General features: G+C 44.4%; 1 protein-coding gene across 1 annotated transcript in view; it reads right to left on the bottom strand.

The window, feature by feature from the left end:
- Nucleotides 1-1,496: 1,496 nt before the first annotated feature.
- PGPEP1L (pyroglutamyl-peptidase I like) overlaps nt 1,497-23,764 on the bottom strand; it is a 50,708-nt gene continuing 28,440 nt past the window's right edge. Inside the window, 4 exon segments of the mRNA XM_050798201.1 lie at nt 1,497-1,934; nt 1,936-2,083; nt 2,830-3,056; nt 4,756-4,878. Of these exon segments, the coding sequence (XP_050654158.1) occupies nt 1,863-1,934; nt 1,936-2,083; nt 2,830-3,056; nt 4,756-4,878 (570 nt within the window). The 3' untranslated portion in view covers nt 1,497-1,862.

Raw genomic sequence — 23,764 nt, 5'->3', positions numbered from 1 at the left:
GTCCTCTAAAGGCCACTCCAAATGCAAAAAGTGTGCTGGCGGCCTTGACTGGTTCCTTTGGTTTTTCGTCTTCTTGGGTTTTTCTTGTTTGTGGGTGTGTGGGGGTGTGTGTGTGTGTGTGTGTTTTTGAGATGGAGTTTTGCTCTTGTTGACCAGGCTGGAGTGCAATAGTGCAATCTCGGCTCACTGCAACCTCTGCCTCCTGGGTTCAAGCGATTCCCCTGCCTCAGCCTCCCGAGTAGCTGGGATTATAGACACCCACCACCACACCCGGCTAATTTTTTTTGTAATTTTAGTAGAGACTGGGTTTCACATGTTGGTCAGGCTGGTCTCGAACTCCTGACCTCAAGTGATCCGCCCACCTCGGCCTCCCAAAGTGCTGGGATTATAGGTGTGAGCCACCGTGCCTGGCCTGGTTCCTTTGTTAGGAAGCTGCAAATGCTTTTCTTAGTAGTGAATGAATCTGAACACTAAATGATGAATTTTTTTAATTTAGTCAAGTGAAAAATGGTAGCTGTAATCACACCAACAAGAAATTTCCCAGAGCTTAGCTATCTTCGCTCACTTCCTCCAAAAAAAAAAAAAAAAAAAAAAAAAAAAGGCAATGTTACCAATAGGACTCCCAACAGAAATCTGCCCCTAGAAAACACTGAACAGGTAGATTCTTGCTGGGAGAAGCCTGGCACAAGACCCAGCGCTGTGTCATAAAAGCAAAACAAAAGATAAAACAGAAAGGAGATTCTGTTTTTAAAAAGGGATGACACCGTGGAGAGAAGCTAAGCCCAGCTATTAACCTGTGCTTTAGGACCAAACACTACCAGTATGACTATAAAATGGTGCAGCTGCTGTGCAAAACAAAATGGCAGTTCCTTAAAAAATTAAACACAGAATTAGCATTGAATCCAGGCATTCACCTCTGGATGTTTACCTGAAAGCAAGGACTTGGACACATATTTGCACACCAGTGTTTGTAGCAGCATGATTTGCAACAACCAAAAGGGGCAAGTAACATAAGCGTTCATCTAAAGATGAATGGATAAACAAAATGTGGTCGATACCTACACTGGAATATTATTCAGCCTTCAAAAGAATGAAATCCTGTCCCATGCTACAACATGGACGAACCTGGAGGACATGAGGCTGAAATAAGCCAGATGCAAAAGGACCAGTGCTGCATGACTCCCTCATGTGAGCTACCTAGAGTCAGATTCATAGGGATGGAGGGTGAAATGGTGGGCGCCAGGGGGCTGGGAAGAAGAAGGAATAGGGAGTTAACAGGTACAGAGTTTTGGTTTGGGATGAGGAGAAAGTTCTGGAGATGGATGGTGGTAACGGTTGTGCAACAAGTAAATGTACTGTATACTACTGAACTGTAAGCTTGAAAATTATTAAAATGAGTAAGTAATAAAAGGGGCAAACACAGAGACAGAGAAATCATACAGTAGAGCCTCAGTGGCTTCAAGGCTACCCAGGACCTGGACACACAAGCTCTAAGGCAAGGAATGGGGCCCCTGGAGCAGTGGCTGTCTCTATGCTTCTGTAAGCCTCTCCAAAACAGGTTTGTGGTCCCCGTAGTCTGGGCAGGATCACATAGACCCACTGTGTAGATTTTTACAAGAAAATAGATGACTCGGATTTCATTTTATTGTCATGAAAACCGTAACTGAAGCTAGTTCATCCCGTGAAATGTCCACCTTTCAGAGTGTTCTTTCTCCCGACAATAAAATAGCCCAACAAAATCACAAAAAGTTTTTCCCCCTCTTTGTCTTACAAGCAATTTTTGAAAAAGTTTCTCAATGCACAGCTGAATGCTACACACAGGATTGAAACGTTTAATCTTCTCTAAAGGAGCAATGCCCCGGTCAGTTCCCTTTGGCTGGTAGCACCATGGTTGAGTTTTCTTCGAACCGGGCTTTGCACTTGGGCTTTCCCACACTCTTCCAGCATTTCCTGGATGATGACTTGCAAGGCTCTTCCCAGCAGGCTGGCTGGGAGCCCACGCGATAGTGGAGGGACATGAATGAGTGCCGCGCAGCCCTTTCCATGATGCAGAGAGAGGTAATAGGTATAATCACAGACGTATCTGCAACCACAGGAAATGCCACATTAATTCTTGGACCAGCCTCTAACCTCAGTGAAACATAACCAGAAGGGGCAATGCAACACCCACAAAGCCTGAGGAGGGAGGACTGACACCCAAGGGAGACTTAAGTTGTGTTGTTTCACCTCAGAAAGAACACCGTGATGGGGATGAGGTGGGGAGAGCTGGCTCTTGGCCTCATGATCTCATGACCAGCAAGTGACCAAGACAGAAAGGGTTTAGATATTCCACAAACCAGTCCATAACACCGGCATCCCAGTGAATCCCTGTCATTCATGTCTTCCTGAGTCACTTACTCATTCATTCCTTGGGGAAAGGGGAAACTACCTACTGGGGATCAGAGCTTGGAGAAACAAAGGTAAATCAGTCTTTATCTGGGGCTACATCAACATAGTTAACTCACAACTTCGGTCACCCCAAAAATCAAAATTAGAAAACATTCACGAAATGTTAGTGGCTCTTGAAGTCTGCCTTCCCATCTCTTCTCCTAGATCCACACACCAAAGACCATGTTTCCACAGGGAGGTCTCACAAACGAGCCCCCAGGCAAGGTGTTAGCAACTGTGCTGACCTGCACGCAGCAAAGAGGGGCGATCTGGGGGCAGCGCCGCATGGCCAAGTGGCCGGCTGGATGGTACAGGATGGCTTCTTGGAGGCTGGGGGGATGCCGAAGGCCATTGCTTCTCTCCTACCTGCTCAGGGGCCTAACAAACACCCACAGAGCATACCTGCCTGCATCTCGAGAAAATAGCACCTCGACATCCTCCACAGCTACGTGCTTGCAGACTGCCTTCATGCAGACCCCTGACTCCAACATGTCTGGGCCGCCAGGTAGGCACACGCCGCCCTCTGGCCGGAAGCCCCGGATGTCGGTGTCCCAGTAGCCTTGGTTCTTGCCAGACTGTTCCAGAATGATCGCCTTGGCGCAGGTGTCCATGCCCACATGCACGACGAGCTATGTGAACAGGCAACAGCAGAGAGACCCCAGGAAAATGAGGCCCACGCTGCTCACCAAATGTGCAGGAGGGCCACTCCTTTAGCGAGCTCGGCTCCGTGCCAAACGTCTCAAACCCCAAATCCACTGGGAAACCCCAGGATCCCCCACTAGTGTCTCCTAATTAATATGGCTGGAAAGAAAAATAGCTGGATTCTTTTGGCTGAATAAAAACTCGTGCTGCATTTACATTTAAATACTTTTTACTTCAAATTATTCTTACAGGGCAATGTATTCTCTTTTTGTAGGGGGAGGGTTGGAGGGAGGAGAGGCAAGCTGGTTAAGTGGTGAGGCAGAGGCTTCGTGTTTTGGTGGAAACCTGCATCATTTTATTTTATTTTATGTATGTATTTATTTATTTTTATTTTTGTGAGACAGAGTCTGGCTCTATAACCCAGGGTGGAGTGCAATGGCACCATCTCAGCTCATTGCAACCTCCGCCTCCTGGGTTCAAGTGATTCTCCTGCCTCAGCCTCCGGAGTAGCTGGGACTACAGGTGCACCACCACGCCCAGCTAATTTTTGTATTTGTAGTAGAGACAGGGTTTCACTATCTTGGCCAGGCTGGTCTCAAACTCCTGACCTCAAGTGATCCGCCCGCCTCGGCCTCCCAAAGTGTTGGGATTACAGGCGTGAGTCACCGCGCCCACCTCCTGCATCTTTTTTAAAAATGAAACTTAATAAAGGAAGTTAGTAGCAGTCCAATGAAATCTTAGAATTTATTAAAGCTGATTATTTTTCCTTTTAGAAAAATAGCTGCCCAAGTATTTTATCAAAACATCTGGGGCACTGTCTGAATGGCTTGATAGTGTATTTTTTTGTTTGTTTGTTTTTTTGAGATGGAGTCTTGCTCTGTCGCCCAGGCTGGAGTGCAGTGGCACTATCTTGCCTCACTGCAAGCTCCACCTCCCAGGTTCACGCCATTCTCCTGCCTCAGCCTCCTGAGTAGCTGGGACTACAGGCACCCACCACCATGCCCAGCTAATTTTTTTTGTATTTTTAGTAGAGACGGGGTTTCACCATGTTAGCCAGGATGCTCTCGATCTCCTGACCTTGTGATCCACCTGCCTCAGCCTCCCAAAGTGCTGGGATTACAGGCGAAAGCCACCGTGCCCAGCCTTGATAGTGTATGTTTTATTAACCTCATCATCTGGTCCTTGTTTGGGGAATTTTTTTTGGGAGGGTGAGGGTATACCTGTTTTATATACAGTAATTATGTCCAGATAAAATGGGCTGGGTGCTATGAAGATGGGCCTCCCCCAGGTTGGCCACCCTCCCAGTCGTTCCCTGGGCACAGAGGTCCTTGCCTCATGCCCACCTTCAAACCTACCTGCCCCTCATGGGTATGGATGGGGCCCAACCCAAGGGCCTCTCCCTTAGGTGGAAACTATTTTTGAGTCCTGGCTGGGAATAATACTTCCATTTCTTTTCCTCCTCCTTTCTCTCCAGATTTTCTATTAAGACCTACTCCATATTTTGGCTTAAACTTTTACAAACAGACCCAGAACCTTACACAATCAGCTGGGACCTTGCAGGACTGGTGGGGCCTGGGGACGGGGTGCCCCTCAACCATCAACCCTAGAACCAGGGCCCAGGGGTCTCAGGCTCCAGCTCCACCACATCGCCAGCCCCATGCCCCGCTGCCTCCCGCCATCATTTACTTGTGGCTGATGATCTTCCCAGATTCCGGTGACCCTCCGCTTAGCCTCCCTGTAGTCTACAGGCAGCTCCAGAGTCCGCAGCTGCACCACTGTGTCATTCCCCAGGCCCAGCTTGGAGAGCTCCTGCGGAAAGCGGCAGGTGGACTTGCCTCAGTTAATGGTGGGGGGGCACCAGGCGTCCCTGAAAACCCAATCCTTGGGGTCTACTTCTGGGGTCTCCCGTGGCCTGGACTTTGCCCTCAAGGAGCTCACAAAGTGGCAAGGAGCCAAGAAGAGAGTCACAGTTCCCACCCAAGAGGCAAATGCACACAGCAGCACCTATCTAGGAGGGAACACAAGAGAGGCACGTCTGACAGCCGTGTTTGCCAAGGGGATGCAGGTGAGGTCTGTGGACAGGCGGGAGTGAGCCAGATGGAGACGCTGGGGAAGAGTATGCCAGGCGGAGGAAGCTGCAAGGGCAGAAGACATCACCAGAACCTGAGGCCTGGCCGGGAACAGTGGCTCACGCCTGTAATCCCAGCACTTTGGGAGGCCAAGGCAGGCGGATCATGAGGTCAAGAGATCGAGACCATCCTGGCCAACATGGTGAAACCCCATCTCTACTAAAAATGCAAAAATTAGCTGGGCTTGGTGGCGCGTGCCTGTAGTCCCAGCTACTCAGGAGGGTGAGGCAGGAGAATCCCTTGAACCCAGGAGGCAGAGGTTGCAGTGAACTGATACCGTGCCACTGCACTCCAGCCTGGCGACAGAGCGAGACTCCATCTCAAAAAAAAAAAAAAAGGTGGCCAGGCGCAGTGGCTCATGCCTGTAATCCCAGCACTTTGGGAGGCCGAGACGAGAGGATCACAAGGTCAGGAGATCGAGACCATCCTGGCTAACACGGTGAAACCCGTCTTTACCAAAAACACAAAAAATTAGTCGGGTGCAGTGGCGGGCGCCTGTAGTCCCAGCAACTCGGGAGGCTGAGGCAGGAGAATGGCGTGAACCCGGGAGGCGGAGCTTGCAGTGAGCCGAGATGGCGCCACTGCACTCCAGCCTGGGTGACAGAGCAAGACTCCGTCTCCAAAAAAAAAAAAAAAAAAAAAAAAAAAAAAAAAAAAAAAAAAAAAAACAAAGAACCTGAGGCCTTTGGGGAACTTGGCGTGACCTGGTGTTCCTGGCAAGGCTGAAGGCTTCTTCCGTGTGTCTTGCGTGCCTCAGGACAGGACATTTTGCACCCCTGGACTCTAACAGCATCCGCAGATATTTTGACAAGGAACCCACCACCTCCACCCACCTCCAGTGCCAGGGAGTACTGCACACCAGGGAAGGCTGGGAAAAGACACCGGGGCAGTCTGTGGAAGCCAGACTGAGAGCTTAGCTCAGCGTGAACTTTATTCTTAGGGCAATTGGGAGCCATGGAAATGTACTCAAGAAGCTAATGAGCCAGAGCTGCTTCCTAAGGGGATAGAGGAGAAGGCAGAGCTGGGCTGGGGATATCATGCCGGTGATTGGGGTCCTGCCAAGTTTGAAGTGCCCAAGGAGGCTGGCCTCTTGGCTGTTGTGTGTCTAGAGCTCACAGACAGGCTTCTGGGAGGACACTGCCATGTCTGGGCAGCAAAACCTATAGGTTAGGTGAGACGCAGAGAGAGAGACAGAGAGAGAGAGAGAGATTCAGAGAGAGAGACGGAATGGGGAGGAGGTGAGGGGCTGTGGAGCCCCATTTGGCAAGGAAGAAAAGAAGCAGTGCAAGAGCTTAGAGCTGTGCGTTTCACTCTTGGTAAAAGTCACATCAGGAACGTAACACCATCTCCAAAAGGCCCAGCCCTTTCCCAGCACCAGGAGCTATGCTTATCATCAAGATGGTTTTCAATTTACGCCTCTGTTTTTCCTGACTACTTTCCTGGCATTTCAGGGCACTCGGGAGAATGCTTTCTCGGACAGATAATGGCCAAGCCAGGCTGTCTGGCCTGTCCCAAGATCCCAGATAGGAAGTTCCAGGCCCCTGCCTAGGCCTCAGAGGAGTCACGTCTACCCGGATGCTGCAGAGCCAGGTGGGGACGACATGCCCAGATGAGGCTCTGCCTGGGCTGCCTCATCCAGGAGTGGGGTGGCCAATTTCTGGCATCTTGGGTCTGTCCTTGATCAGCTCAGCCTCCCTGCGGGGCTCTGCTCCACCCTCCAGACACCTGCTCAGTTCCCTCCCCAGCTCAAGCTTTGTTCTCTTCCAAAAATCAATGCCAAGACCAGCATCCCCACTGGGGCCCTGGCGGGGAGATCACTGGCCTGACTGTGATGGTGGGAGGCAAGAAGGAGGGCCGGCTAAGCACAGGGCAGTGGGCTGTGGGGCCCAGGAGGAAGGGGCTGCAATTCCAAGTGGACCTCTCCAGGCCCAGACAGACCAAAGGGGCTCCAGGCAACCCTGCATTCTAGGTCTTGTGCCGCCATCCATCTTGGGCCTCCTGTCCTGAGGGTACCTGTGAGGCTGGGCATGGAGGGGGCACACTTCAAGGAGTGGGGACAGGAAGCCATCACGCTGGGGTCCCCTTCAGCTCTGCCAGAGGATCGCTTGAACCCAAGAGGCAGAGGTTGCAGTGAGCCAAGATCCCGCTGTTGCCCTCCAGCCTGGGCGACAGGGCAAGGCTCCATCTCAAAAAAAAAAAAAAAAAAAAAAAAAAAAAAAAACAAGAAAGAAAAGAAAAGAAAGTGATATTTATTAGAATCTGATGAGCCTGGGGCCGGTCGGAAGCAGAGAGAACACTCTGCACAAGCAGACTGCGGGCCGCGGGCTGCAGCCACTCTTTCTGCCAAGAAGGGCTGGTTGTTTTAGCAAAGGGCATGTCGGTTCCATGCAGACCTAGGAGAGCCAGGGCTTTGTGTTTTCTGAACTGGCACACTTTCTCGGCTAGAATTTCAGAGTGTTTTGTGCTAACACAGGGAGGACAGAGCCGGTGAAACCACTGTCCGCAGAGTGAAATCCAGGGCATTGCTGAAGCTGCAGGAATGAGCCGGCTCAGCAGGGCGCTGTGTGCCCAGCCCACAGTCCCTCGAAAAGGCGTGAACCTCCCCACCTACAAAGGTCCCGAGGAAGCAGAGAGCCCTGCCTTTGGCCTCTTTCTCTCACTTCTTCTGAATTCCACGTCTCCCGAAATCCAGTTGCCAGGAACACATGGCAGTTTAACAAAGGGAACTGAAGGAAGGAAAAAGACACCAGTTGCTCTCTGAATTTGTTCAAATCCATTGAGGCTGTGGCACCAGCTGGTGTTGAAAAACAGTTGCTGTTTTTCCAAGATCTGAGTCTTCTCTTATCAAATATGAGTTCGGGGCTAGCACCAGAATGCATGAATGCATTCATTTATTGAATTGTTCCAGAAAACTCCCTGAGAGCCTGAAATGCAGCCTCAGCTCATGGATCCATGATGGAGGCTCGTGATCTTGGAGATATGTGAACTAGAAGCGGGCAGGGCTGGGCTACAGAAGCTGAGGGTGAGGACTCAGGGTGAGAGAGAAGGAGACCAAGCCCCCCTGCTTCCCCTCACTGCTGTGAGAGTTTGGGCAACTCATTGTAGTTTTCTGAGCCTCAGTTTCCCTATCTGTGCATCACAGTAATAACAGGACTTTGACAAAGGTAAGCGAGGCCATGCAGGTGAAGGGCTGCATGAGGGGAAGGCTCTGTGACCAGGGCTTGGAGGATCAGTAGGAGTCTTCCAGCAAAATAACTTTTTTTGTTGTTGTTGTTGAGACAAAGTCTTGCTCTATCACCCAGGCTGAAGTACAGTGGCACCATCTCGGCTCACTGCAGCCTCTGCCTCCCGGGTTCAAGTGATTTTCATGTCTCAGCCTCCTGAGTAGCTGGGATTACAGGTGCCCACCACCACACCCAGCTAATTTTTGTATTTTTAGTAGAGATAGGGTTTCACCATGTTAGCTAGGCTGGTCTCAGACTCTTGACCTCAAGTGATCCTCCAGCCTTGGCCTCCCAAAGTGCTAGGATTATAGGCATGAGCCACCGTGCCCGGCCCCAGCAAAATAACTATCCACAGAGCAAGAACAGTGAGGCTTGAAAGTATGTGCGAAGACCCTCCTTCCTTTTTTTCCTTTTTTTCATCCTTTCTTCCCCTTCCTTTCCCTGCCCTTCTACCTTTTCTTCTTTACTTCCTTCTTTCTTTTCATGTTATCTTCTACCCATCAGTCATGGGACATGGATGAGGCACCTACTGCTTGCAGTCTCTGTGCTAAGCTCTGGCTGAGGGTTTTGGGGTATGTGTTGTGGAAGGGAGGTCAGGGTGACAATGGAAGAGGGAGAAATAATGTGTTCCTTTTCACCGGATGGGTTGGAAGGGACCTGGGATTTGGGAGCCATCCCATGTAGCTGAGACCCAGGCCTGGCCTCCAACACCATCCAGGCTGGAAGCTCCATGTGAAGACAGAAGTTACTGTCAGAGCCAGAGGCTCACCAGGCACAGGAAAAGGAGCACGAGAGATGAGAGGAGGCCAGGCAGAGCAGGGAGGGGAGAAGGTGTAGGACAGCCGTCAGGGGAGCAGCAGGCAGCCATTAAAAATGACGTATAAAGCATTGATTGACATGGGAAAGCCCTGGAGAAGGAAGAAGTTTAAAAATCAGGGTCTCAGACTGTTGCCTGCAGCCATGGATGGAAATGGAGCAAGACTGAAATGGTCATCCCCTGAGGGAAGAACTGGGGCTGATTCCCGTTTCTTTCTATACTCTTCATAAGATTTTTATAATGAATGTGTATGTACCATATCTCTGGTTTTAAAAAGAAGGGTTTCAAAATAGTCCAGTAATCCTACTAGCTGTCTCTGGAGGACCCTTACTGTGTGCAGGCACCATGCCAAACACCTCGCCACGACCCTCTTGTTGAAGTGCTGATGATGTCCCCATTCTACAGAGAAGGAGACTGAGGTCTAGGGAGGGTACGTTTATTTATTCATTATTGATTTTGGAGACAAGGTCTGGCTCTGTTGCCTGGGCTGCAGTGCAACAGCGTGATCATAGCTCACTGCAACCTCAAATTCCTGGGCTCCGGTGATCCGCCCAGCTCAGCCTCCCAAGTAGCTGGGACTACAGGTGTGCATCACCATGCCCAGCTAATCTTTTTTTTTTTTTTTTTTTTTTTAGTGATGGGGTCTCGCTTTGTTGCCCAGGCTGGTCTCGAACTGCTGGCTTCAAGTGATCCTCCTGCCTTGGCTTCCCAAATTGCTGGAATTACGGGCATGAGCCACCACGCCTGGCTGAGGGTACATATAAAAGAACAGAGGAGTTCCAGGAAGCAGCCACACAGGAGATGCTACCACAACAGTGGGGGTCCACCATTTAGGCCTGATCACAGCTCTCACAAGTGGGGAAATCCTGGAATGCCAGTTAACGATCACTCTCTTCCTTCACGATGCCAAGTTCCGTCTTCCAGATGTGACGCTTACCCCAACCCACTCCCAGTATCCTTTAGGTCATTCTTCCAAACTGCCGGGTTGGTCTTCCCTGAAAAATCCAGGAAGGAAAAACAGCAATGCCATAATTCCCAATCCTCTATCTGGAGTGGTTGTCTCCAAATATTTTTGATCACTTGTCCCTGTTAATAAAAATATTCTAGGGTGCATAAGCATGTGTGCATGCACGCACATTGCCATTAGCTCATGTCTTGATGTCTCAGGGCACAATACACACTTCAAGTGAGCCTCTGGTTAATAAATGGATGTAAATCTATATTTTAAGTGGTTTTCTTAGTTCCTTCCTTTTTGGCCAGCTTCTCGGCTTGTCATTGTTTTTCTATTGAAATGGGCTGACACAGAGCTCCTGTGAGTGGTAGGAGAAGTGCCACTCAGCTGTTTCCTCATGGTTTGCCCAGATTTGTATTATGGTCTTCTTCTTCTTTTTTGTTTTAGGTCATTTTTGTGAGGATTCCTTGGTCATCATTTGAGGATTAGTTTAATTAAAACAGGATAATATAATCCTGAAACCCATTAACTGGGCTGAAACACTTTGTAATAAATTAGAAGTGAATCAAAGAGGGAGGACCTCTCTATCACCACAGCATCCCTTTCCCCACCAGTGCAAGGATCCCCCTCCCAGGAAGCCATGCTGTCCAGGGAGGTAAGGACACACAAGGCAAGGCATAGTGTCAATGTCAGTCCAGCTATGACATACTGACGAACGTTAATTTCTTATGTTTTATAGACTAAAACTATAGAAATTCATACCATTAGGATGCCCACTATCAAAAACCAGAAAAGAACAACTGTTGGTGAGGATGTTGAGAAATCGGAGGCCTTGTGCACTGTTGGTAGAAATGTAAAATGGTGCCGCCATTGTGGAAAACAATATGGTGATTCCTCAAAAAATTAAACCCAGAACCACGTTATGATCCAGCAATTCCACGTCTGGGTATGTGGCCAAAAGAAATGAAATCAGGATCTCAAAGAGATATTTGCACACCATGTTCACTTCAGCATTATTCACAATAGCCAGGAGGTGGAAACAATCCAAGTGTCTATCAACAGATAAATTGATAAAATGTGGTAAATACATGCAATGAAACATTATTCAGTTTTAAAAAAGAAGAAACCGGCGGGGCGTGGTGGCTGTCGCCTGTAATCCCAGCACTTTGGGAAGCCAAGGCAGGCGGATCACTTGAGATCAGGAGTTCGAGACCAGCCTGGCCAACATGGCAAAACCCAATCTCTACTAAAAATACAAAAAGTAGCTGGGCATGGTGGCACGTGCCTGTAATCCCAGCTATTTGGGAGGCTGAGGGAGGAGAATCACTTGAACCCAGGAAGCAGAGGTTGCAGTGAGCCAAGATTGTGCCACTGCACTCCAGCCTGGGCGACAGTGTGAGACTCCATCTCAAAAAAATAAATAAATAATAAAAAAGAAGGAAATCCTGTCACGTGCTACAGTGTGGATGAACTTTGAGGATATTATGCTAAATGGAATAAGCCAATCACAAAAATACAAATACCGTATGGTTCCACTTACATGAGGTACCTAAAATAGTCAAATTCATAGAAACAGAATAGTAGTTACCACAGACTGCAAAGAGGAGGAAATGGGGAAGCATTATTCAATGGGTACAGTTTTTATTTTGCAAGATAAAAGGTTCTGGAGATCTGTTGCATAACAATCTGAATATAAACTCTACTGAACTATATACTTTAAAGTGGTTAGGTCATAAATTTTATATTGTGCGTTTTTAAATCACAGTTTAAAAAACATAGAAATGGAAATCCTAATACTGTATTTTTTCCTATACCCCAATGGATCACCTTGAAAACCCCACTTTGGAAATGACTGAGGATCCTCAAAGAGGTGATGATGTAGGAAGTGTTGTAAAAGGCCTGAAGGATGAAGGGTAGAAGGATCTGCAGGAAAAGGCTGTGCAAGAAAGGGCTGGCCTATGACTCACTTTAGGCAACAGAATTCAGCCAGCTTGGGGCCTAAGTGTAAGAAGTCCTGGCAGCTTCTGCATTTCGCTACCCAGCTGTGGAGACCTCAAGGAGAGATCACAGGGCAAGGGACAGGCCCTGCTGTCCTCACACCTGAGTCAAGCCCCCATGACTCCACCTTCTGCCTCCATCTCACTGCAACCACATGAAAGCCCCAAGAAAGATAAGCAGAAGAACTTCCCTGCTGAGCCCTGTGGACCTACAGAGCCAGGAGAGAGAATGGTGGTTTTTTTGATACTGCTAAGTTTCAGATTGGTTTAATTTGCAGCCATCGACAGCTGACACAGAGCATTATAATAAATATTGTGAGGAAATGCACTATACTCAGAGTTATTTTTAGATGGTGAATTACAATCTAATTTTTAAAATGTTTCTTTTTGGTGTTTAGAGGTTTTTTGTAATTGGAAAAAAGAACAACACATGTTGTTAAAAGTAAGACGCATGTTTTTGCTTCCTAAGAAATATAAACTTTTTAAAACAATGATATTCCTTCAACAAATATTAATTTTGCCTCTACCATGTGCTAGGCCCATGCTAGATGCTAAAGACAAAGTGGTGACCAGGACAGAGGAGAGTGAGGAAGGGGCAGATACAGAGAACATTGCCATGGGATAGGGAAGGTGCCCAAGTTCAGTGGCAAACGTGGAAAAAATAAAGATTTATAGAGAATGACATCAACAAGATGACAGAAGAGAAGATCCGCTGGCACCACTCCTTCCACAAAAATACCATTAGAAACTATTTAAAGACAAGAATGCCACCTAAATAAATCCGAACAAAAAGGAGAAACAGAGAAACCCTCTGGTCCCACAGAGTTAAGAGAAGCTGCAACCAGTAAGAGAATTGGTCTTTTCAGACTGTGGTATCCCTCCCCTAAGCCAGCACAGTATCACTCACAGAGCATTTCCCTAGACCTGTGGTTGCTGAGGGGAGAGGAGGGAATTGGAGGTGAACATTCAATCTTCCCACCAGTCTGGGAATCTTCATAAGAAGCCTACTCCAGTCCCATTCCATGGGAACCACTGGGAGTGCCAGGAGGGCTGAACCACTTGGGATGCATTGGGGACAAAGAATGGGGCACTGATCACAGAAACTGGCATGTCAATCTTGGTGGCTACGCAGCACTCAAATCATCAAGGACACCACATTAAAGAGCCTGGCTGGTACCATAGCATCGCAAAGACAATAAATGGTGGGAAGGTCTGAATCTTTAGTTAGATTTTTCCATAAAGCCCAGATGTTCATGTGGAGGCTTCCCCTGGCCTTGAAACAACCTAGAGGCTGGAATGAAGTTCCTGTGCCTGCTTGTCTTCCCCAGACTGGGAAACAATGGCTGGGCAGTGGTTTAGCTCCAGAGCAGTGTTAAGTTCCAGTGTTCACTGTATGTCTTCCTCAGACTGGGAAACAATGACAGAACAACAAGTTTACTGCAGTATTTTAGTTCTGCTACTCACTATAAGCCCTCCCTAGAAAGGGAAGAAACAACAGGTCAGTGTTTAAGTTCTGATATTAACAAGAATAGATCTAACATCAAAGAACACATGAAAAAATGTAAGAAGTGGCTGTCTTTTCAAGTTCACAGGTATTGATGTAAAGACACAAGGAATGTAAAAATTCAGGGAAATATGACACCTCCAAAAGAAACCAACAAAGCCCTAGCAATAGACCTCCCCCAAATTGAGTATTTGTGAAGTGTCTGACAGAGAGTTCAGAATAATTCTCTTAAAGAAGTTCAGGGAATCACAAAAAAACCTATGAATAAAAAGCTAAATAAAATTTGGAAAACAATCCAGGAACAAAATGAGAAATTTGACAAATAAATAGAAACAATTTTTTAATCCTAGAAACAAATAATGCAATAAGTGAACTAAAAAACTTATCAGAAAGTTTCAACAGTACACTTGGTCAACCAGAAAAAAAGAACTAGAGTGCTTGAAAACAGATCATATGAAGTTACCCAATCAGCGAAGAAAGAAAAAAAAACAAGAATAAAAAAGAGCAAAGAAGGCCAATGAGAATTATGAGACACCATCAAGAGAACTAATCTCCGCATAATTGGAATTCCTGAAGGAGACAAGAGAGAAAAGGCCTAGAAAGAATACTTAAAAAAAAATAAGGGCTGAAAATTTCCCAAATCTGGAGAAAAACAACAGCATCCAGGTACAGGAAGCTCAGCGATCACCAATCAAATTCAACTAAAAGAATAATTTCCCAAGGCACATCATAATACAACTAGCAAAAAATACAAAGAAAGAATACTCAAAGCAGCAAGAGAAAAGAAAGGTATCATGTTTAATAGGGCCATAATCAGCCGGGCGCCAGTGGCTCACACCTGTAATCGTGAGCACTTTGGGAGGCTGAGACGAGTGGATCACAAGGTCAGGAGATAGAGACCAGCCTGGCTAACACAGTGAAACCCCTTCTCTACTAAAAATACAAAAAAAAATTAGCCAGGCGTGGTGGCAGGCGCCTATAGTCCCAGCAATTCGGAGGCTGAGGCAGGAGAACGGCGTGAACGTGGGAGGCAGAGCTTGCAGTGAGCTGAGATAGTGCTACTGCACTCCAGCCTGGGCGACAGAGCAAGACTCCGTCTCAAAAAAAAAAAAAAAAAAAAAAAAAATAGGGCCATAATATGACTTTCAGAAGATTTCCCAGCAGAAACTCTGTAGTTCAGAAGAGAGTGGTATTTTATATTGAAAGTGTGAAGGGGCCAGGCATGGTGCTCATGCTTGTAATTCCAGCATTTTGGGAGGCTGAGGCAGGTGGATCTCTTGAGGCCAGGAGTTTGAGACCAGCCTGGCCAACATGGTGAAACCCTATTTCTACTAAAAATACAAAAATTAGCCAGGCATGGTGCCACATGCCTGTAAACCCAGCTACTTGGGAGGCTGAGGCAGGAGAATCACTTGAACCTAGGAGGTGGAGCTTGCAGTGAGCAGAAATAGCACCACTGCACTCCAGCCTGGATGACAGAGCTAGACTCTGTTTCAAAAAAAAAAAAAAAGAGAGAAAGAAAAGAAAAAAAACCCCAAAATGTGAAGGAAAAAAAACCCACCAACAACAATACTGTAGCCAGCAAAGCTATCCTTCAAACACGAAGGAGAAATAAAGACTTTCCCAGACAGAAACTGAGGAAATCAACGCCAGACCTGCCTTACAAATCTAAAGAGAGTTCTTCAACTTGAAAGAAACAGATACTACCATGTAACAAGAAAACTTTGGAAGGTATTAAACTCACTGGCACAAGTAAGAAAACAAATTCAGAACACTCTAATACTGTAATTGTGTTAAGTAAATCATGTATGTCTTAAGTATGAGACTAAAAGACAAAACTATAAAAAACAATAATTACTACAATTGGTTAAGAGAGAGGCAACATAAAAAGATAAAACTGAAACACTAAAAAGTCAAAATGTGGGTGAAGGGTGGTGTTAAATTGTAGAATTTGTTTTTGATACTTTTCTTTGCAATCAATGTTCAGTCGTTATCATTTAAAAATAACTTAAAACTATCAAATTTTTTGTAAGCCTCATGGTAATCACAAAAGAAAAACCTGTTAGAGATACATTAAAAATAAATAGCATGGGCCAGCCATGGTGGTTCACACCTGTAATCCCAGCACTTTAGGAGGCCAAGGCAGGTGGATCACTAGAGGTCAGGAGCTCGACACCAGCCTGACTAACATGGTGAACCCCCATCTCTACTAAATTACAAATACAAATACAAAAATTAGCCGGATGTGGTGGCAAATGCCTGTAATCCCAGCTACTTGGGATGCTAAGGCAGGAGAACCACTTGAACCTGGGAGGTGGAGGTTGCAGTGAACTGAGATCGTGCCACGCACCATTGCACTCCAGCCTGGGCAACAAGAGCAAAACTCCGTCTCAAAAATAAATAAATAAATAAACAGCATGAAATAAAAACATTCTACTAGAGAAAAGCACTTAACCACAAATAAAGATAGTAAGAGAGGAAGAAAGGAAGAAGAGCTCTACAAAGCAACCAGAAAATAAGTATCAAAATGGCAGTAGTAAACACTTGCCTATCAATAATAACCTTGAGTGTAATGGATTAAATTATCCAATTAAAAGGTGCAGTGTAGCTGAATGGATTTTGAAAAATATAAAACAAGATCCAACTATATGTTGTATACAAGAGATTACTTTACCTAAAAAGATATGCACAGACTAAAAGTGAAGGGATGACAAAAGATATTCCATGCAAACAGAAACCAAAAAACAGCAGGAGTAGCTATGCTTATATCAGATAAAATGGACTTTAAGTCAAGAACGGTGAAAAAAAGGACACAGAAGAACATCATATAATGACAGAGGGATCAATAAAGCAAGAGGATATAGCTATTATAAATGTATATGTACCTGACACCAGAGCACCTGAATATATAAAACAAATATTAATAGACCTAAAGGGAGAGATTAACTGCAACCAATAATGGCAGGAAACTTTGATACTCCACTTTTAGCAATGGACAAATCATCCAGACAGAAAATCAACAAAGAAACATTTCAGTTAAACTGCACTCTAGACCAAATGGAAGGAACAGACGTTTACAGAACACTCCATCCAACAGCTGAATACACGTTTTTCTCAACAGCACATGGATCATTCTCCAGAATAGTCCGTATGTTAGGTCGCAAAACAAGTAACAAATTGTGAAAAATTAAAATTATATCAAGTATCTTTTCTGACCACAGTAGACTAAAACTAGAAATCAGTAACAGAAGGAATGTTGGAAACTGCACAAATTCATGGAAATTAAACAGCATACTCCTGGACAATAAATGAGCCAATGAAGAAATTAAAAAGAAAATTAAAAAATTTCTTGAGACAAATGGCAATGGAAACACAATATATCAAAACCTATGGGATATAGCAAAAATGACTCTGAGAGGGAAGATTATAGCAACAAGTGCTTTCATCAAAAAGATAGAAAGACTTCAAATAAACAGCCTAATGATGCACCTAATATAACTGGCACTAACAAACCAAACCACACATTAGTAAAAGGAAAGGAATAATAAAGATCAGAGCAGAAATAAATAAAAACTGAAACAAAAAAGCAACACAAAAGATTGCTGATATGAATAGGTGGTTTTTAGAACAGATAAACAGAATCAACAAGCCTTTAGCTAGACTAAGAAAAAAAAGAGAAGACCCAAATACCTAAAATTTGATACGAAAAAGGAGACATTAAAATTGATACCCCAAAAATACAAAGGATCATCAGACATATAATGAACAACTGTAAACCATCAAATTGGAAAATACAGAAGAAATAGGCTGGGCACAGTGGCTCATGGCTGTAATCCCACCACTTTGGTAGGCCAAGGTAGGCAGATCACTTGAACCCAGGAGTTCAAGACCAGGACAACATGGCACAACCCTGTCTGTACTAAAAAATACAAAAATTAGCTAGACTTGCTGGTGCACATCTGTAATCCCAGCTACTCAAGAGGCTGAGGTAGGAGGATTGCTTGAGCCCAGAAGGTTGACACTGAAGTAAGCCAAGATCATGGCACTGCACTCCAGCCTGGGTGGCAGAGCAAGACCCTGTCTCAAAAAAAGAGAAGGAAAAAAAAAAAAGAAACAAATAAATTTCTGGACATATACAACCTACCAAGATTGAACCATGAAGAAATAAAAAACCTAAACAGACCAATAATGACTAACAGATTGAATCAGTAATAAAAAGTCTCCCAACAAAGAAAAGTCTAGAACCTAATGGCTTCACTGCTGAATTCTACCAAACACTGAATGAACTGATACCAATTCTACTCAACTATTGTAAAAAATTAATGAGGGGCCGGGCACCGTGGCTCAGGCCTGTAATCCCAGCACTTTGGGAGGCAGAGACAGGTGGATCAGGAGGTCAGGCATTTGAGAGCAGCCTGGCCAACATAGCAAAACTCCATCTCTACTAAAAATACAAAAAAATTAGCTGGGCGTGGTGGCCAGCGCCTGTAATCCCAGCTACTTGGGAGGCTGAGGCAGAAGAATCACTTGAACCTGGGAGGCAGAGGTTGCAGTGAGGCGAGATCACGCCACAGCACTCCAGCCTGGGCAACAGTGCGAGACACCATCTCAAAATAATAATAATAATAATAATAATAAATGAGGAAGGAATATTTACAAACTCATTCTATGAGACTAGCATTATCCTGAAACCAAAACCAGACAAGGACACAGCAAAAAGGAAAACTACAGGCCAGTGTCCCTGCAAAAATCTTTAACAAATTACTAGCAAAATGAATTCAGCAGCACATCAAAAAGATCATTCACTGGCTGGGCGCAGTGGTTCACGTCTGTAATCCCAGCACCTTGCGAGGCCGAGGCAGGCAGATCTTATGAAGTCAGGAGTTCGAGACCAGCCTGACCAACATGGAGAAACGCCGTCTCTACTAAAAATACAAAATTAGCCGGGCGTGGTAGCACATGCCTGTAATCCCAGCTACTTGGGAGGCTGAGGCAGGAAAATCGCTTGAACCCGGGAGGTGGAGGTTTTGGTGAGCCAAGATTGTGCCATTGCACTCCAACCTGGGCAACAAGAGTGAAACTACGTCTCAAAGAAAAAATATCATTCACCATGATCAAGTGGGATTTTTCTGAGGGATTGCAAGAATGCTTCAACATATGTAAATCAATAAACCTGATACATCACATTAACAGAATCAAGAACAAAAACCAGATGATCATTTTGACAGATACTAAAAAAAGCATTCAATAAAATTCAACATCACTTCATAATAAAAACTCTCAGCAAACTGAGTACAGAAATAGCACACCTCAGGCCGGGCACGGTGGCTCAGGCCTGTAATCCCAGCACTTTGGGAGGCCGAGACGGGCGGATCACGAGGTCAGGAGATCGAGACTATCCTGGCTAACATGGTGAAACCCCGTCTCTACTAGAAAGTACAAAAAAAAAAAACTAGCCGGGTGAGGTGGCGGGCACCTGTAGTCCCAGCTACTCGGGAGGCTGAGGCAGGAGAATGGCGTAAATCTTGGAAGCAGAGTTTGCAGTGAGCTGAGATCCAGCCACTGCGCTCCAGCCTAGGCCACAGAGCGAGACTCCGTCTCAAAAAAAAAAAAAAAAGAAAAAAGAAATAGCACACTTCAAAACAATACAGGCCATATATGACAAATCCACAGCTAGCGTCATACTAAGTAGGTAAAACTCTTGCCTGTAAGATCTGGAACAAGACAAGGTTATGGCCATTTTCACCACTTTTATTCAGCATAGTACTGGCAGTCCTAGCCAGAGCAATTAGGCAACAGAAAGAAATACAAGACATGCAAATTGAAAAGGAAGAAGTTATAGTATCCTTGTCTACAGATGACATGGTGCTATATTTAGAAAAACTTAAAGACTCCACCAAAAAAATTGTTAGAATTGATAAATTCAGGCCGGGCTTGGTGGCTCATGCCTGTAATCCCAACACTTTGGGAGGCCAAGGGGGTGCATCACCTAAAGTTGAAAATTCAAGACTAGCCTGGCCAACATGGTGAAAACCCATGTCTACTAAAAATACAAAAATTAGCTGGTGTGGTGGTGCACGTCTGTAGTCCCAGCTACTCGGGAGGCTGAGGCAGGAGAATTGCTTGAACCGTAGGAGGCGGAGGTTGCAGTGAGCCAAGATCGCACACTTCACTCCAACCTGGGCAACAAGAACGAAACTCTGTCTCAAAAAAAACAAAAACAAAAACAAAAAAACTAAAAAGAGATGGACCATATTATCCAGAAATCTGACTGCTGGGTATATATCAAAATAAAGGAAATCAGTATATCAAAAAGATATCTGCATTCCCATGTCTTTTGTAGCATTATTCATAATAGCCAGGATATGGAATCAACCTAAGTGCCCATGAATGAATGAATGGATAAAGAAAATATGGTATACATACACAGTGGAATATCATTCAGCCATGAAAAGAATGGAATCCTGTCATTTGTAGCAACATGGATGGAACTGGAGGTCATCATGTTAAGTGAAATAAGCCTGACACAGACAGACAAACATTACACATTTTCACTCATATATGAAAGCTAAAAAAGTTGATCTCATGGAGGTAGAGAGTAGAATGATGGTTACCAGAAGGTGGGAAGGGATGAGGGGGAGGAAAGTATGAAAAGAGGTTGGTTATTGGATACAAAAATGCAGTCAGATAGAAGGAATAAGTTCCAGTGTTCAATAGCATAGTAGGGTGGCAAGAGTTAACATTTATTTATTGTACATTCAAAATAGCTAGAAGAGATTTAGAATGTCCTCAGCACAAGAAATAAGTGTTTGAGGTGATGGATATCTTAATTACCCTGATTTAATCATTACATATTGTATGTATGTATCAAAATATCACTTGTACTCCATGAATATGTATAATTGGCTGGGCATGGTGGCTCACACCTGTGATTATAGCACTTTGGGAGGCCGAGACGGGCAGACTACTTGATGTCAGGAGTTTGAGACCAGCCTGGCCAACATGGTGAAACTCCGTCTCTACTAAAAATACAAAAATTAGCCAGGCATGGTGGTGCATGCCTGTAATCCTAGCTACTCGGGAGGCCGAGGCAGGAGAATCGCTTGAACCCAGGAGGCGGAGGTTGCAGTGATCCAAGATCATGCCACCGCACTCCAGCCTGGGTGATAATATGCACAATTATTATGTATTAAGAAAAAATTGAAAAGAAAAGATGCATGGTGAAATAAGCCAGATTAAAAAAAGAAAGACAAATGTATGATTTCATTTATATGAAATATCTAGAATAGTCAAATTCTTAGAGAAAGAACATAATAGTGATTACCAGACACTGGGGGAAGGAAGGCATGGAGGGTTATTGTTAATGAATACAGAGTGTTAGTGTGGGACGATGGAAAGTTCTGGACACTATAGTAATCATAGTTGTACAACAATGTGAATGTACTTAATGCCACTTACTTGTACACTTAAAAAGGGTTAAAATGGTAAATTTAATGTTATACATAAATGTTATATATATTTTACCACAATTTTAAGAAAACTATGGCTTTCACCATCACCCTCCCCCACCAACATTTTTTAACCTGACTAAAAAGTTTGCTCTGAAGGAAGACTAAATTCATAGTAAATCATTTAGCTCATGCTAACGTCCCTCAGGGATAATAACTAAGTCGGGATTTTAACTAAGCGTACTCTTTTCCATATCTGAAAGCCTTCTAGAGCTCTATGGAATCACAATCTAAAAGTCATTTTCTACATCACAACAATAAAATCTGAAGCCTAACAGTATTTAAGCTGCTGGTTTGCTGAAAATGTCTCAAGACTTGAGGCGTCTTGAAGAGAAGTCATTATGGATGGCAATTATTCCCATATAAATGCTGTATTGCAAACCCAGAACAATCAAAACATAGATGTTTTCCTAGGAACAGAAGAGGCAAGGAGGGGCAGTGGCCACTCCAGAATTTTCTGGTGGCTGAGGCCTGAGCATGGTGAGCTGGTTGGAGGAGGGCATGGTCTTGGTAAGGGAAGCTCATGAGTACATTATATTCACTTGCTGCATCTCAGAGACATTAGTAAAGATATGAAAATTTCAGTAAAGATAATAAATTTTTACAGATTATTATTTTATTTCACTGAATTATCATAGCAACCTTTCAAGTTAATAAGAGGAAGAACAGGGAGGTCCCAGTCAACTTGGGCCTCATGCTCCTCACCTGTATAATGGGTACAACAATACTGTATCCATCAGAAGGATTATTAGGACCCCTGAGAGGTCAAGTAAAATGGCAAAAAAAAAAAAAAAAAAAAAAAAAAAAAAAAAAAAAAAGGTGTGTAGTGACTTTGATGAGAGTAGTTTGAGTATGGAACCAGGCCTGGAGGCCAGGCCATGGTAAATAAATTTAAAAGTTAATAGGAATGGTCTCTTTTTCTCCTTTTATTTATTTTTTCTTGATCAGTCTAAATGAAGGTTTATCAACTTTATTAATTTTCTCAAAATACTAACTTTTGGGTTTTGGTTTCTTTGATTTCTATTATTATCTTTCTGCTACTTCATTGATTTCTGCTTTCATCTTTACTATTACCTTTCTTCTGCTTAGTTTGAGTTTAATTTGTTCTTTCTTTAGTTTCTTAAGATAGAAATCAAAGTCACTGATTTGAGAACTTTCTTCTTCTATAATATTGTTTAGTGCTATAAATTTCCCTCTAAGTTCTGCTTTAGCAGCATGCCACAAAATTTGATATGTTGTAATTTTCATTCATTTCAAAATGCTTTCTAATTTCCTTTTTAGGTCTCCTTTCATCCCTGGCTTATTTAGAAGTATCTTGTTTGGTTTCCAAAATTTAGGAAATTTCCAGATGTCTTTCTGTTATTGATTTCTAATTAAAATCCATCGTGGCCAGAGAACATACTTTATGTGACCTGAATCCTTTTGAATTTATTCAGACTTGTTTTATGGCCCAGGTTGTAGTCTGTCTTGGCAAATGCTCCATATGCACATATGAGAGTGTGTTCCATGTTGGGTGGAGTGTTCTGTAAATGTCAATGAGGTCTGGTAGGTTGGTAGTGTTGTTTAAGTCTGCTGTATCCTTTTTGGTCTATGTGTTCTGTCCATTATTGAGAGGGGTACTGAAATCATTGACTATTAACTGGGAATTTATCTAGTCTCCTTGCAGTTCTATTAGTTTTTGCTGCATGTATTTTAGAAGCACTGCTATTAGGAGCATGAATGTTTACATATATTATGTCTTCTTTATTTATTGACCAAGGTTCATTGAATGCTTAATACCTAATTTCTACATGACTTTCTGACTCCACATTGTGAGCTCTAGAACACAGCTACCAAGGGAGGTAAAGGTCAGGAATAGTCTTACAAGTGGGCAAAAAATAGGGTGAGCCCAGTAGGCTACTGGCTGAGGGCTGCTGCCCAAACTGCATCTTGTGCCTCTCCAACCATTTCCCCATCTTTAGGGGACCCAGTGCCTGAAATTTCACCTCCAGAGATCTTTTCCGTTCATTAGTCCCTGTCTAGATAGTTTTGCAAATGCCTGCAAGAGAGGAAACACAGCAGCACACATGCTTCCCTGCTGAGAGAGAAGGTGCCACGTGTGAGCACTGGGGCCCAGAGTGGAACCCAAAACTGGGAGAATCGGGGGCACCCCTGAGAGGCGCAACTTCCCAAGGTTGGTCTGGGGTGTGGAGTAATCATCTGTGATTACAGATGTCAGTGTAGAGTCCAGGGATCTGATTAATGGCATCTCAAACTGGCTCACAGCCTGCAGGCCCAGGCGGGCCTACTGGATTTTGGAATCCCAGGTTTGGCATCTGTAATGTAGTGCTGACATTTTTCAAGATTTGTATAGCGGAAGTGGATGTGAGGATGGAGATGAGAAAAGGTTTGCCCAGTAGACTTCCCTTTTTTATGTTTCTTCCCCAAAAAACTGTTTAAAATGGAAAAGAACTAAGATTTGTCTTTTGAATCCCAGTCCCAATTAGACATTCTGCTGCCCTAAGTAACCTGCCTGATTTCCAGGGCCCCACTTACTTGTGTCTTTTTCTCTGGCATTAGGCTGT

This window comes from Macaca thibetana, chromosome 7 (assembly GCF_024542745.1).
Source record: "Macaca thibetana thibetana isolate TM-01 chromosome 7, ASM2454274v1, whole genome shotgun sequence".
Classification (NCBI taxonomy): Eukaryota; Metazoa; Chordata; class Mammalia; order Primates; family Cercopithecidae; genus Macaca; species Macaca thibetana.
Note: the sequence above shows the minus strand (reverse complement) of the source record. Positions and strands in the feature narration are given on the sequence as shown.